The following is a 15,880-nucleotide window of genomic DNA, read 5'->3' as shown; positions in this document are numbered from 1 at the left end:
ATGAGAGCCAGAGACTATGGTTGGTTCTCATAGAGAAGAATGGGACCCAAGGAGACAGTGGGGCGTTGGGGTGGGGCTTGTGTTTGCTGGCCTGTTCGGTGGTTATGGGAATGTTTGTTTTACTATTCAAAGTGCACGTATTTTAAAAGTCCCTTTAGGACCCTCAGCTGAAGTGTTTTGTACCAGGGGTTATCACCTCTGTTCTTAGGTCCCTCACAGCACCTGGCTTCCTCTGTCTCAGTGCCAGCAGAGTCCACACTGAGGGACCAAGCCAAGAGACAACAGTGCAGTTGTGCAAGGGCACGGCACTCGTTGGCAGCTAAGTCCAGCAGGAGTTCACACTGTTAGGAGGCAGGCGAGGGGCTGTGGATTAGGGACGTCTTGCACAGTCCTGGAAGAGCAGAGACACACTCTGAGAATGATAAAGGTGGCTAGTCATGTCACGTGTGGTGTTGAAGTAATGAAGGACAGGTGACTGAAAGATGACTCATGTCGCCCAAGCCAAGGATCAGACCACAAAACTAAAGTTTGATACTTGTCAACGACACCATTATTTATCACATAGTTTGTTATTATTTGTTTTTTCAAGATGGTTTCCCTGTAGCTTTGGAGCCTGTCAGGGAACTCCCTCTGTGGACCAGGCTGACCGTGAACTCACAGAGATCCGCCTGTCTCTATCTCCCGAGTGCTGAGATTAAAGGTGTGCACCACCACTGCCCAGCAATCATGGCTGAATGGTTGGACATGGGTCAAGGAATGATGGTGGAGTGGGAGGTGGAGAGTGAGCTACAAAGAAATGTAGAGACAAAGGTTCCTGAAGAACACAGATGTAGGTGGTAAAATTTTGCAAAGAACTGACAACCCCTGAAGTAAAGCAGAGCCCTGCACTAGCAACGACAGTACCTAATCGTATACCCAAGTGCTGTCCCCAGCACACCTCAGGGCTTTGACTAAGCACCTGGGCGCTTGGACTTGTTTCTGATATGACATGGGCGTGAACTAAAGCTGAGCAAACTGGGCTTTGCTTGGATGCTCTGTATTTGGATTTTTTGGGTTTTTTTTTGTTTTGTTTTGTTTTTGTTTTTTGAGACAGGGTCTCACTATGTCAACTTAGGCTGAAACTCACTATGTAGACCAGACTGGCCTCTACCTCACTGTGTGACGGGATTAAAAGTGTTTACCATCAGGCATCTGTCTTAAAAAAAAATGGTGTACAGATGAGTATGGGGTGCATACTACCTCTGTGTTCCTGCAGCAACCAAGTGCTGGAATGCAGGTGTCTACTACTATGCCCGTGTTTGTTCAGGGCCCGTGGGATAGCTGTAGGGCTCCTGACAATGGGATCTTGCAGAAGGTCGGTAGGTAGGTCAAGTCTGAATAAAGCCTCAGCAAGTGGGAATTTACAGGCAAGAAGCAAAGTGGAGGCCGGTAAGGATATTACCAAGTGGCAGCAAACACTAGCAAGGGATGTTTGCTAGTTAACCCACCTAACGGTTCCTGCCGTAGACAAGCCGGGGAAAGCCAGCTGTGGTGGGCTGTGGTTATAGTCTTAGCACTGGCGAGGCAGAGGCAGGAAGGCCAGGAGCTCAAGGCCAGTTTCCCATAGGATGTCACAGACAGGTACACCCTCCAGGAGATGATGGGCATGGGGTAGTGCCGATTTAGCAGTCTCTGCTAAAACTGATTTATATATGAAACCTACAGATGGGCTTGGAAAGTTCTAGAGCTTGACCAAAATTTGAGCCAGAGAATCTTCATTATCCAGTTGGTCAGTTGCGCCTGAGGACAAGAGCATCTCTCAGCACTGTTATCTCCAGAGTCTGGCAGGTGGGCTCCACAGAGCAGCTGGCCGGAAGAGCGTGACTCGCTTGAGTGGCATGTTTCCCTTCCTCCCACACAGACTGTGGGGGGCAGTCTGTTCCTGGTGGGAGATCCTGGGCTTCAGTGGGGCTAAGGGATGCTCTCATGGAAACAGGTGATCTCTTTCCACACAGAAAGCCACTGAGTACCTGCTTTGAAGGACAATGCTTGGGAATTCCTGGCCAATCAGACTTGAGCTGCGGGTGGGAGGCGGTGCTAGCTTCTGTGTATGGCCTTCATATTACAACATGGTTTAAATACAAGGATTGGATTTTTTTCTGTCTGCCTACCTACCTACGTACCTACATACCTACCTGTCCATCTGTCCGTCTGTCCATCCGTCCGTCCATCCATCCATCCATCCATCCATCCATCCATGTATCCTCTATCGCTGTCTATCTGTCTGTCTATCTAGCTATGGAAACTTCCCCAGAGACTCATGCTGTGGTCTTCGCTTCTGTGAAGTCTGAATGTCTGAAAGTTTAAAAACGAAAGAAACAGGCTTTCCCAATAGAAAGTGGCTTTTGGCTGTGGTGAGAGGGAAACACATTCACAGTCAGCCAGCCTCATTAGGCTAGTGAGGCAGTCCTGAGTGCAGTCTACAGGCACACAGGCAGCCTCTGTTTTCTATTGGCAGGCAAGGGTGTCTGTGATAAGGTGGATTGCCGCAGTGGAGTTACGGAGCAGGGAAGGAAGCCTGAGCAATGGGGTTGACCTAGAGCCTCTGTCCTCTCCATTTCTCCCCGGTCCTTGCCGGGTTCCTTCCACACTTCCCTCTGCCTGTTCATCTCAGTTCCCATGGAGTAATTTAGATGAAATATAAGGGGCTCTTCTATTTCTGTATAGCTAACTGCACAGGAATGAGGCAGACCAACTTACATGTGTAGAGCCACATTTTGTGGGGTGTTTTGTTTTGAAACAAGGAGTCACATGCCCAAGTTGACCTTGAACTTGCTGTGCATCTGAGGCTGGCCTTGAACCATACCCTCCTGAGTGCCCCGGGCTTCAGCATTCTTAGTTAATTCTACGGTCCGTTTTTTGGTGCTTCCAGATATAGCACATTTAAACAGTAAGCTAAGAAGATGCCCGAGTTCCTTGTCCTCTGAGGGCAGAAAAGGATTTATGGGATTAGTAGACATGAGACTGGCAGCCTCCACCACATTGCACATGGTCCCCATGGCTGCAGCAACTCACTGTTCTCAGTCAAAAGGAATTTCATGATCCACTTCACTGCAAGACTCCAGTGCTGAGCCTGCAGTTAAACTGTGATGTCGTGGTGTGTAGTGGAACACCAGGTGAGCAGGTTCCTCTCCAATGATGGGTCTGCCTATAAGGCTCGGAAACTTGATAGGAGCCCCACGGTGAGGGATGTCCTGATCACTATAGACGACGTCATATTTTTTTTGTTTGTTTTTTTTTGTTGTTGTTGTTTGTTTTGTTTTTGATCAGAGCTAGTGCTGGGAAGTGAGGAGGGTGACCTTGGTAGCTGCCTGTTTCTTTTGTTCTCTCTCTTGGCTCTGTCTGTGGATGAAATATGTAATCGTGAAGCTGATGGTTTTCTGAGCTGCATCTTTCCTTTTCATGTCTTGGTGATGTGGGCTTCAGGAACCAAGCCAGTGTCAGAGTGGACTAGAGTTAGTGTCTGCCCCATCACTTCCTATGCTGTCTGCCTAGCCCACTGCCTGTGACCACGCCCACCGCCATGCCCAGGCTATGTTCTGTGACCATGCCCGCCGACCGGTCTAGGCCATGCTCTGTGACCACCCGCCGACGGGTCTAGGCTATGTTCTCTGCAGTCAGTGCTCTAGAGTGTTCACCCTCATTGGGTGGTGCGACTCAGAAATGGGTTTTCTATATTTTTAAAAAATGAGCATGATTAAAACCAGAGGGGAAAGCTTCTCCACTAAGAATCATAAACTAACAGCTGGAAGAATTCCCACAGCTGCTGCCAGCTCTTTACATCAGAAAGACCCATAAGGAGGACGACTCACTCACCCAGGTTCCCAAGTCTGGCCGGGACTTTCCAGCACCCAGGCAAGCGTTTCCAGCACTGTTTGGTCAGTGCTGGCACTTTTCACAAGTGCTTTGTTTCCAGCTACCGACTTAGTAGCTAATTCACCCACTGCGGACCAGCTTCCCTGCCTTGGACTAACTTATCCGTCTGTGGGGCTCTGCCCTGAGGCCTGCACATCCCAGGTAGAGCATGGTGATTGATGGCAGCTGCCTGCAGAGCCCAGCTGGAAGGGAGGAAGCTGCGGTGTGGTCCCCTTCCGCATCCTAAGACAGGAAGCAGAAGCCATGTGTCATTCCCATGTTACTCCTACACCTTAGGCATGGAGTGTGCTATGAGATCTGATCTGGCAGCAGCTGTGTATTCAGAGGACCGGGCAAGGCAGTGGAGCCCAGCGGTGTCTCCCCTCTGTTCCCTGGTGTCCGTTTTCAATACTGAAAGTCGATGATAAATATTACTTCTCTGGATCCAGATGCCCACATCCCCAATAAGGGGAAGCGTGAGAGAGGAGCCAGAGGCCTGAGAACCTGATGTCTTAGAGAAACATGGAATTGTAAGGACTGCAGAACCCAGGTTTCTCTGAGAACTGTATTAGTTCAGTGTCAACGAGCCATTCATCTGGGAGTCTTCAGGCTTAGATTCAGATAATTCAAGACAGAGAGGAAGGAACACAGAGGTGGGGGGATTTCCTGATCCTGAAAGCGATAAACTGAATTCTGTCTGGCCTTCCCCAGTCTCGGACTGAAGTGGAAGAAGTTCCCTTCTACCTGGAGAATTCCTCGGCTGTTCCAGGCAGCACCAAGTGGGGAAGCTTCCTAGGGGATTTAGCCTTACAAAGGTTCTTGCAGCCCTGAATTTCTTTAAATTATTTTTATTCCTATGTATATATGGTTGTATTGCCTGCATGTGTATCTGTGCGCCAAGTATATGCAATGCCCTTGGGGGACAGAAGAGGGTGTCAGATTCCCCGGGACTCTTTAAGAAATGGTTGTGTCATGGTGTGGGTGCTGGAACTTAAACTCAGGTCCTCTGGAAGAGCAGCAAGAGCTCTTAAGGGAGGCACTCGCTTCCAGCTTCAGCCTCACATGATACCTTCATGTTTGTTTATTTTACTAATTTTTTCATCTTATTCAGGGGTGGGTGTATGCATGCCAGTGTGCAGAGCAGAGGGGGGCAACTCATGGGGTTGTGTTGTGGGAATTTCCTTCTAGTGTGTGGGTCCTGGGACCTGAACTCATGTCTTCAGGCATGGAGGCAGACGCCTTTGCCCACTTAGAACCTCATCAGCCTGTTTATTTCTTAAAGGTGTAAGTAAATCTTTGTTGCTTGTTTGTTTAATGGCAACAAGTGGTTACAGGAAACACTTCAGAATTTTACCATCCTGGATTGCGGAAGAGGCACCTTTTCTTTTCAGCCTTTCTTACTAAGGGCGTAGGATTCTGGAAAAAAAGGGGGGGCATAGATAGGTTTAGGACATTAAGAATTTGCTCTTGGGGTGGAGAGATGGCCCAGCAGTTAAGAGCACTGGCTGCTCTTCCAGAGGACCTGGGTTCAGTTCCCAGCACCCACATGGTAGCTCACAACTGTTTGTAACTCCAGTTCCAGGGAATCTGACACCTTCACACCCATGCACACAATTAAGTTAAATTTTTTAAAAAAAATCGCTCTCAATAGTTTCACCCCAAGAATCGATAATGTAGCCTCAGAGACCAGTTTGTTAGGAGCTGACTGATGCCTGCCATCCTGGGGACAGTGGGAAGTAGACAGTACCCTCGTGCCCTTTCCGTGTTTCCTCAGCTCCCAGTAGCTAGCTGCTCTGCATCTTACCTTCTGTGGCTTTCTCTGGAGGACAGGGGAGTGAATTGCAGAAGGAAGCCCCACAGTGGCTCCTTTTGATAGATTCTCGCACGCCCCTCCACCCATTTCTGCACCTCTCTCCTTGACCCTTAATGTCACCACCGAGTGAGTGACCTGCCCTCCTGACCTTGTGGCCCCTCCTTTGGGATGCACCCTGTTCCTTTTCCTGTACTGACTCCACGTGGTTCTTGGTGATTTCCCTAGACACTGTTGCGTGTAACTCTGAGCTTGCACCCTGTGTTCTCTGCCTCCCCTACGAAAACCCTAAGCGCTGTAGGTTCACACTACATCAGACCACCATATGGTTGGACCAGACACAGGCGCTAGAATCTGGGAAAGGACGGAGACTGAGGAGTGTGCCAAGTATGTGATATTAATGGTGGCCATGTGGACTGCACTGTTGCATTGCATGACGTCATGTGCCAACCCTCCCTCCCCATCAGATCCCCGTGTATGACGTCATGAGCCAGCCCTCCCTCCCCATCAGATCCCCGTGTATGAAGTCATGTGCCAGCCTTCCCTCCCCGTCATAGCCCTGTGTATGACGTCATGTGCCAGCCCTCCCTCCCCGTCAAAGCCCCGTGTATGACATCATGTGCCAGCCCTCCCTCCCCATCATAGCCCCACCAACTGGCCTGGCCTCATGAGCTTTTTCTCCCCAAGTCAGTTTCTGGAAGAAGCTGGTGCAAGGAGTCAAGTGCCAATCAAGCCCTGTGTGAACTCCAGAACCCAAAGGTGTCAAAAGGATCTGGAACAGGCCTGCCCTTGATCGTCCTGTTCACCTGAGGTCGGGCACCACCTACGGTTAGTGGTGGAGCTCTCACCTAAGCTTGCCTTCCCTTTTTTCTTTTTTCAGTACTGGAAATTGAACCCAGACCTCATGAGTGTTAGGCGAGTGCTCCCCGGGCCTCATGCGTGTTAGGCAAGTGCTCCCCGGGCCTCATGAATGTTAGGTGAGTGCTCCCCAGGCCTCATACCTGTTAGGTGAGTGCTCCCAAGACCTCATGTGTGTTAGGTGAGTGCTCCCCAGGCCTCATGTGTGTTTGGTGAGTGTTCCCCAGGCCTCATGCGTGTTAGGTGAGTACTTCCCGGGCCTCATGAGTGTTAGGTGAGTGCTCCCCAGGCCTCATGAGTGTTAGGTGAGAGCTTCCTGTCTCAGCCTCGCCAGTGGCTGGGATCACAGGCTCATGCTTTAGGCCCCGCACTTGCTGTCTGTCTTTCGGGAAAAGAAGTTTCAGCAACTACAACAGCACCTGCTGCAGATTCGTGACCAACTTCTTATGGCCATTTGACATCAGATACTCTTTTTTTTTTGACAAGTTTTCCGTATATGACCCTGGCTAGCCTGGAATTTGCCTTGTAGACCAGGCTGGCCAGATTCACAGAGATCTGCCTACCCCGCCTCCTGAGTGCTGGGATTAAAACCGTGCACCACCATGGTCGGCGCCCTCTTATGTTCGTATCTATTCACCTTTGAGAGAGACAACAGCAAGGGAAGAAAGCAACTCCTGTTTTGTTCCCACTCCTGCGGCTGCCTGCAACTTTCCCAGATCCCGTAAGAAAGCGTGCCTCTCCTTTCTTTCTCTGAGAAGGAAAGAGCGCGCAGCCCATTTGTATATGAGCCTCACCTTCCGTAGCTGTGTCTTTGTCTCATAGTAGGCGATGACAGGGATGGATGCTCGGTGGTAGGCCTCCAGGCGCTTGGCAATGGTCCTGGCAGTGTCCTCCCCTCGCTGGCTGCTCTGGCTTCTCTGCAGGAGGCGGTTGGTCATGGTGTCTGCCGAGCAGTCCATGCAGATCACCAAGTGTGGCTCTCCAATCTGGGGCAAGGAAGCAGAGCATAGCTGGATCAGCTGGAATTCCAGGAAAGGTCTGGGGGCCGTTCCACTCCTGGGGCTCTTGGTGCCTCAAGTGCCCAGCACCATGTTGCAGTAGAGATGGGACCTCATGGCTTCTCACTTTGAGAGCAAGTGCCTCCTGCTGCCTCAGAGCTCTGTCCACATAACTCAGCAGTTATAAACATCCCAGTACACCCAGTCAGTCCTTTGCACGCAGGGGAAGGGTGTGTGTGTGTGCACGTGATCATGTGCATGACTGTGTGTATATGTCTGTGTGTATGTGTGCAAGTGCATGTTTGTGATATGTATGTGCATGCAAGTGCGTGCATGTAAAGGTCTCCTTGACCTGGTAATTCCTTCTTCGTGCCACCAGGGTACCTTATTCCAGCCACCAAGAATGACCTGTGCTGGGTGTGTGTTACCCGGAGTCGGAGGAACACAGTGACCGAAAGCAGGGACCGACTGGAGTCAGGCTGTTAGGAACAGAGTCTGGTGTAACAAGGTTCAAAGTGGACTTCATCCGTCCCTGCCACCTTTCACCTAAAAGCTGCCCTTCCCTTGAGATGTGGAGCCCAGCCTTCTGCGCCCTTGAGTCTGTGCCCTGTGATTCTTGAGCAGTGGAAGGGGGTAGGAAGGACACTACCTACTTTTCAGGGTGAGGTAAGGGCATCATCATCCTAAACTTTCCACGCTTGACGCCCCATTGTGCCTGAGTAATTTTTACACTACCCCCATGATACAAATATATAAAAGAGCCATGCAAATTAAACATTTGCTGATAATACATTGTGAAGAAATTAATTCTCAAACATTGGGGATAAATATAGTTTTACCATAAGAAACCTCAATGTCTGTCTGGTCTACCAGCTACTTTCTATGATGTTCACCTACTCTGACATTGCCAAATAGTGAGGAAGTCTCAGCTAGCCACCAGGAGAGGCCACGTGAGTAGAAGCGCCAGGCTAGTCAGCTTCCAACACATGCCCAGCTTTCCCCCAGTAGCTGACTATTACAATCCTGGGGACATCATGGGAGAACCCCCCACCCAGCAGAGTCCAACGAACTGCAGAACTATGAGAGATAAAAACACGTTGTTCGTAAAATGACTGGATCGTTTGCCAGAAATCCCACCCACCATCTCTGTATCTTGAACCCCATGGGGATGGTGAGACCACCACAGGCTCGCTGGGAGGGTTGAATGCAACGCTGCAGGTGCGCTGCTGGGCACACAGCAGAGTCTGCAAAGCAGTAGCTGCTCTGCTTCCTTCTGGGTTGAACTCCCACCTCAGTGTGCAGGGTTTACAGACTCTATTTCCGGTCCCAATTTTCACAAACAGAAGGAATGTCCTAACAAACGGATAATGGTGACCCCTTGTGAGTTCAACCTCCCCACCTCTCCATGAATCTCCTAAACTGTCCTGTTGTGTGGCAGCCCAAAATTTGTGAGGCTATTTCCACCTTGTCTGATGGTCAGAGAGTTAGAGGTTGCTCAAAATCGTTGACAACAACCAGGGCTACACATCCTGACCCAGGATGTGGTTACCTGGTCCTTTTGACATTAAAATGGCCCATACAGGTCCACTCCACCCTGACAGATGGTCAGGATGTGCAAGCGTACTTCTTTTTTCTGCTCCTTCTTTTGTAACTAGAGGTTTAACCTGGGGAATGGCTGCCTTCAGGATACTCGGTCTAGGGTGGCCTCACTGCCTAAACAACACAATGCTAATGACTTGATGTCTCAAAGTGTTGAAACAATTAACTGTTCCAGTTGTCCTTTGTCCTTTGTATCACGTTAAAGACGTCTGTCGTTGTCTTCCTCCCCCTTTTGTATTGGGTATAAAAGCGTAAGGAAAATTAAACAGGGGCAATTTCGGTATTCACTGGAACGCCCTCCTGGTACTATCCTATGTTTTCTGTGTTATTTTTATGCACGCCTTCGTCCTCTTTACTATTTTCCTGATCCCTGTGCCCCTACCCTGGCAAGAGGCATTTTTGTTGAAGCTGGTTCCTGACATTGTTGTCCCTGCTCTCTCTGGGATGTACCAACTCCACCTCCCTATCCCTGGTTCACAAAAGCCATCCCCATACCCCCACCCCACCAGCATGCCATGTTCAGGATGCAGAGACAGGAAGCCTTGCCACCCCCTTTGAGGGAAGCATGGTGCATAAGGAACAGAGTGGAGGAATGAGCTAAAGTCTGACCTCTGGAATATAACAGCCTTGAACAGGCCATGCTCTTCTGAGGGGTGCCTGTGCAGGAACGCTAGGTGAGGGTGAGGGTGCAGGAGAGAACGACCGTGGTTCACCAGTAGAGGGCGAGCTTGGGAGGCACTTGGTGGTTGAGTTAGCTCTCCCAGTGATTAGCTGCCAGTGTGCACCGGCTATTTTCCAGGTCACTCTTGGGATTCATTCAGTCACAAGCAGAGGGTATTTGTACCTAATCTGGAAGCCATCCATGGAAGGCCATCAGGACCAACTTAAGAGCAGGGAGACATTGCTTCAACACCCCAAACTAGGGTGGGATTGCCAGCACACTGTTCGGAGCTTATTGGGAATGGAGCCCTGGCATAGACCTGACATTGAACCAGTGCCTGCCCGCATGTTACCAGAATCCATGGTAACACGGATGGTAACAGGGTAATGTGGTAACAGGCCTCTCAGCGGATTGTCTAGGAGCTTCCTGCCAAGTTGTTTCCTTGGACACAAACCGCAAGGCTTGACCTTGCTCTCCTGGCTCCCATACTGTTGCCATGAACACAGCTGGCACAGTAATTATATCTGGAAGTGACCTGAATCACTTACATATATTTTTTTTCCTCAAAATTTTTCTTTGAGAAAAATAGTTGAGAATTTTGTGCCTCTGGAAGAGTAGCAAACCCTCTTAATCTTGGTGCCAGCTCTCCAGTCCCCTGAACTTTTCTTTTTTAATATTTGAGGAAATCTTGGTCCTATCATCAGCTGTCACCAGCTCTGTGACCATGGGCAAGTTACCAAACCTCTCTGTGCTTCATCCATCCCTTTAGTGTGAGGCCTTTCTGCTCTCTACCTAAAAAGGTCACTTCACTTTAAAATATCAACTGAAAGGCTTCAGAGGGAAATACTGCAGAACACAACAATAGCCAATCCCGTGGCTTCCTCGTGGGTTCTGGCGTCAGTGTAACAAATGTTCCCTCATTTGCCTGGAGTTGCAGGCAAGATGTACGAATGTACCGCAGGGCTAGTGTTCTTGTGAAGGCCAGTGGCCCAGAGCCACTTACCTCATCGGGAGGACATAAGGCTGGAGATGACATGGGGGAGGGGAGGGCTCAGCACACATCTGGATCCTGCCCTCACAGCATCTCTTTCCCTCTCTTCTGTGTAAATACATCCCTGTTCCCCCAGGGGTGACCGCCTTTCCTTCTCAGGCTGTGTGGCTCAGGGAGAGTGCCCCCTGCCCCCTACTGGCTCCTCTAGGCTGGGTCTATCAGATACCCTTCCCTTGCCACTGCCATTCAGTGATGAAGCGTGAGAAGGAAACAGCCTTGGGTCTTTTGTGGGACATCCCGCCACCCCTAAAACAGAAATAGTTTTCTGTGAGGTCACAGAAATGGGGATGATAAGCCTGGAATAGAAGAGACTGGGCCAACACATAGACAGGAAAATCCAGTTTTAACAGAATGAGTCTATGATGGTAGTTCTCTACCTACAGCATGTCTACAAGGGTAGTTCTGCACCTACAGCACACCTATGAGGGTAGTTCTGCACCTACAGCACGTCTACAAGGGTAGTTCTTCACCTACAGCACGTCTACGAGGGTAGTTCTGCACCTACAGCACGTCAACGAGGGTAGTTCTGCACCTACAGCACGTCAACGAGGGTAGTTCTGCACCTACAGCACGTCAACGAGGGTAGTTCTGCACCTACAGCACGTCAACGAGGGTAGTTCTGCACCTACAGCGCGTCAACGAGGGTAGTTCTGCACCTACAGCGCGTCTACGAGGGTAGTTCTGCACCTACAGCACATCTACGAGGGTAGTTCTGCACCTACAGCGCGTCAACGGGGGTAGTTCTGCACCCACAGCACGTCTACGAGGGTAGTTCTGCACCTACAGCTCGTCTACGAGGGTAGTTCTGCACCTACAGCACATCTACGAGGGTAGTTCTGCACCTACAGCTCGTCTACGAGGGTAGTTCTGCACCTACAGCTCGTCTACGAGGGTAGTTCTGCACCTACAGCACATCTACGAGGGTAGTTCTGCACCTACAGCACGTCTACGAGGGTAGTTCTGCACCTACAACCCGGCCAAGCCTGACCACGACTGACTTCTTGCCCTGTTTTTATATTCCCTCTTAAAAAAAAGTCTCTGTTATTTGTAATGGAAAGATCTGGTCAGTGTTACTGGGCCAATGAAGGCTTTGAACGTAGGGATACTGCCAACATGCACTCACCCTTCTTCCAAACTCTTCCCCTTGCTTCACTTCCCGCGGGTAGCCGTCGATCAGAAAGCCCCTGGTGTTTCCCAGGCTGGCCACCATGGCCTCCTTCAGCAGCTCCAGGATGATACCCTACAGCAGAAAGAGTGGTCAGCCGGGGCCGCCACAGCCCCAATTCACAATGCACGTGACTCCTCAGACATTGTCTGCGGAGGGAGGACTGGCCAAGCGGATCAGCAGATCTCCCAGGCCAACCTTCACGAGACACCCTCCTCTCCCGCCACCTGCATGTCTGTGGTGTTGGCTGTTTCAATCAGGTCTGGGCCATGCTCCCTTGGTGAGGGGTTTCTTACTGGTCTGTCCTTACTACTGTGATCTAACTAGGAACTCTCCAAACATGGCATTTTACACCCCAGGAGACCGGCTAGCTCTGTTTCACCCGGCAGCCTCTGAACAAACGGCATCGTGGCAGATTGGGGCAAACGAGACACTGCTCAGAACATATTCACCACGGATGTCCTCCCAGGAAGCATTATACGCAACTTGACGTGTGCTAACTTGAGAAGACTGTGAGACTGAAGAACTATTTCTCTAGCAACATGTTTCCCCCATTCAAACAATGATTTAACAAATGATTGTGGAAACTAAGAACGCGGAGGCAGGGAGAGCGCAGCGTGGAGGGAATGGCCTGTGGAGGAGTGGGGGGGGTCATTCTCTAATTTTTGGCAGGAGCCTGAGGGAATGCAGATGTCACAGACATGCCTAGAACCCTTCCCTAAATAATTGGGAGTTAATTCTTCATCAGCTTCACAGTCTAATAAGGAAGAGAGACGATGACAGACAATGAATAAACGGCAGCTGAAGATCACAGGCAATGGAAGCAGGGCCAGGGCCAGAGCAGAGCAGGGACGCTTTTCCCCAGGGTGGCCTCTTTGATGAGTTGTGGCACGTGGGCAGCGCTCTGCCGGAAGCAAATAGGCCAGCTAGAGAATGCCTGTGGCCAGCACTCGGGCTGAGGCGGCAGCACAGAGGTAGCGCAGCCTGACCAGGAGGGAGCTACGTGGGAGTCAGCACTGTGAGGGCAGTGGAGGAATGGCTCTAGGTGATGAGGAGCTTTGAGGAATAATTGGTTTTGGGTGGGGACATGGATCCGTGGGTCAGAGCGTTTGCGATGAAAACATGAGGTCCTGAATTCAAATTCCCTAGTGCCCGTACTGAAAGGCTAGGCACAGCAACACACACCAGCAGCCACCCACAGTACCAGGAGGCAGAGACAGGTGGATTCCAAGATCTTCCTGACCATCCAGCCTGGTCAAAAGGTGAGCAGGTTCAGTGAAAGGCCTATCTCAAAAACTAAGGTGGGAAGGAATAGATGGAAGAAGACACCTAACCTCCTAATATCGTCTTCTGGCCTTGAAACACACACACACACACGTAAATAAAATATATGCTGCTATGTAGCTTGCTTTCTTTCTCCATCTTATACAGCCCATGACTGTGCTGACTGCTTTTTGTCAACTTGACATCAACCTAGACATACGGGGAAGGAAGAACCCTAACGGAGGAATTGCCTCCATCGTATTGGCCTGTGGGCATGTCAACGGGACACTCTCTTGTGGACTGATGTGGGAGGGCCCAGTCCTAGGTAGAAATATGCTTTTCCTGGCAGGCGAGCCTGGGCTATATAAGAAAGTAGGTTTGAGCAAGCTAGGGAGTAAGCCAGCCGGCAGCGTTCCCCTGTTTCAGTTCCTGCCTCGAGCTTCTGCCTTGGCTTCCTCAGTGATGGAGTGTGACCTGGGACATGGATGAACGGTCTCTACCCATCTGCTTTTGGTCCTGGTATTTATCCTCGCAATGGAGAGGCTCCTAGGACAGGGTCCCTTACTCGGAGCACGGTCCCGTCCACAGTCAAGTGGTGTCCTCTCACACCAATGAGCCCTAATCTCCCCTGGGCATGCTCACAGAACCGTCTGTCTATCACGTGGACAATTACCACAGCACAGCACACCACCACTCCAAGGAGATTTCAGTTCCTTGAACTTTCTGATTTTAGCTTTCCACACCACCTGCGTTTTGAAGATTTTACCTAAAGCAAGGCTGGATTTGGAAACACAGGATCCAGGTCGACATTTAAGCGGCTGGCCACGGAACAGCTTGGAAGGCGAGTGGTTGTTGGCACAGACGACTGCCACCATGGAGAATAACCAAAGCTGTTCCTTGGCCTTAAGGTTTCTCTGTCTTGGTGGTCCATTCTGCCACAGCAGCCAATGGCTTGATGCCGAGCATGGAGAGCAGGGAGGAGAGCAGGGTAGGTCTCTGCTTACCGAGGGCACCAGGTCTCCACGCTCCATGACGTCACGGATCAGTCTGCTTCTTTCTGACTCTGAGGCCAGTTCCTGGCGCAGGAGCTCACCAGTAGAGAGATGAGTGAATCCATATTTTTCTGCCAGTTTTTCACACTGGGTGCCTTTGCCGGAGCCGGGGCCACCTTGGGAAGGAGACATGTCAGGCATGCATCTCAAATCCACTGCCTCCTTTTGGGGGGGACATAATAATTATTTTTTTCTAGTGGATCTTCATTGTATAAAATAATGGTTTCCTGATGGCATTTCATGCATGTTTACCACATGCTCTGCTCACTCACCCACAGCTCCCTGTCACAACCCTGCAACACCAGACCCGTCCTCTTCCCAAATGACCAACTTTCTATTTGCATGTTATGTATGCATGTGCGATCTAGATTCTGTGGAGGAGACACAATGAGTGCATTCATCAGTGCCTTCATTTCTTTTTCTTTAATGTGTGCATGTTCATGTGTATGGGGGTGCATGTATGTGTCCATGCTTCCAGAGGTCAGAGGACAACCCCGGGTTCATGTTCAGGAATGCGTCTGCCTTGCATTTTAGACAGGCTCTCATTGATCCAGAGATTCACTGGTCTAGAACTCGCCAAGTCAACTAGGTTGGCTGCACCATAAGCTGCAGGGATTGCCCTGCTTCCCTCCCCAGTGCTAGAACTCAGAGCACATGACATCTGTCTTTTCTCCCATTAGGAATCATTTATTTTGTGTGCTTACATGTGCAATGGTGCACACATGGAGGTCAAAGCACAGCTTTTGGAGTCAGCTCTCTCCTACCAGGAGGGTTCTGGGGACTGAAGCTTCATGGCAGGCACCTTCATCTGCTGAACTTTCTCGTCAGCCCTCCAGACTTTTAAGATTTATTTATTTTTATTTCATGTGTATAGGTATTATGTCTACATGTGTATCTGTGTATTATGTGCATGCCTGGTACCTATGGGTCCAGAAGACAGTGTCATAGTCCCTGAATCTGGAGTTATGGGTAGCTGGGGTTGAGACTTGAACCTGGGACCTTGGAAGAACATCTAGTGCTCTTAACCATTGAGCCATCTCTCTGGCCCCACCCCTGGCTTTTTCTATTCTGGAGATTGGACTCAGGTCCTTGTGCTATCCAGGTAAGCACATTCCTGGCCCTCAGCCCATCACCCACTCTGCGGGTGGGCTTCTGGGCGGGCTTCATGCCCTGTCTGTAACAGTCTACAGACAGTGCAGAAGCCCATCTGACATGGGGGTCATTCGGTCCGCTCGCCTGTACACTTCAGAATGGATGCCCAAGAGTGGCATGGCTGGCCATAAGTATCTACAGCTTTTGTCCTGTGATTTTGCTGTTGTCACCGTGGGGGTAAGCTGTAGTACTTCCTTCACCAGACATGTACAGGAGCCTTATGACATCCAGCATTGTGCTGGGACCCACGGCCACACACACACACAGTGTGGAGCATGGGTCAGTCCTGAAAACAGGTAGCTTTCTGTGGAGTGGAGGGTGCTGGGGCATCACAGCAGCTGTGAGCAGGGGTAGGTGCTGCGTGGGAGGAACTCAGC

General features: G+C 50.4%; 1 protein-coding gene across 3 annotated transcripts in view; it reads right to left on the bottom strand.

The window, feature by feature from the left end:
* The window catches only part of Ak5 (adenylate kinase 5), a 170,408-nt gene that overhangs the window by 3,610 nt on the left and 150,918 nt on the right, over positions 1-15,880 (bottom strand). For 2 of the 3 annotated variants that reach the window (XM_087897463.1, XM_048453554.3), the window contains 3 exons: positions 14,304-14,467; positions 11,995-12,111; positions 7,357-7,548 (listed from right to left, as the gene is read on the bottom strand). In XM_087897463.1, the coding sequence (XP_087753589.1) occupies positions 7,357-7,548; positions 11,995-12,111; positions 14,304-14,467 (473 nt within the window). Of the gene's footprint in view, positions 1-6,359; positions 6,364-7,356; positions 7,549-11,994; positions 12,112-14,303; positions 14,468-15,880 lie in introns of all 3 variants that reach the window. The other variant, XM_085677535.2, reaches the window with a different exon arrangement.

This window comes from Myodes glareolus, chromosome 17, assembly GCF_982192425.1.
Source record: "Myodes glareolus chromosome 17, mMyoGla1.1, whole genome shotgun sequence".
Taxonomy (NCBI): domain Eukaryota; kingdom Metazoa; phylum Chordata; class Mammalia; order Rodentia; family Cricetidae; genus Myodes; species Myodes glareolus.
This window is presented reverse-complemented; position numbering and strand designations above follow the sequence as displayed.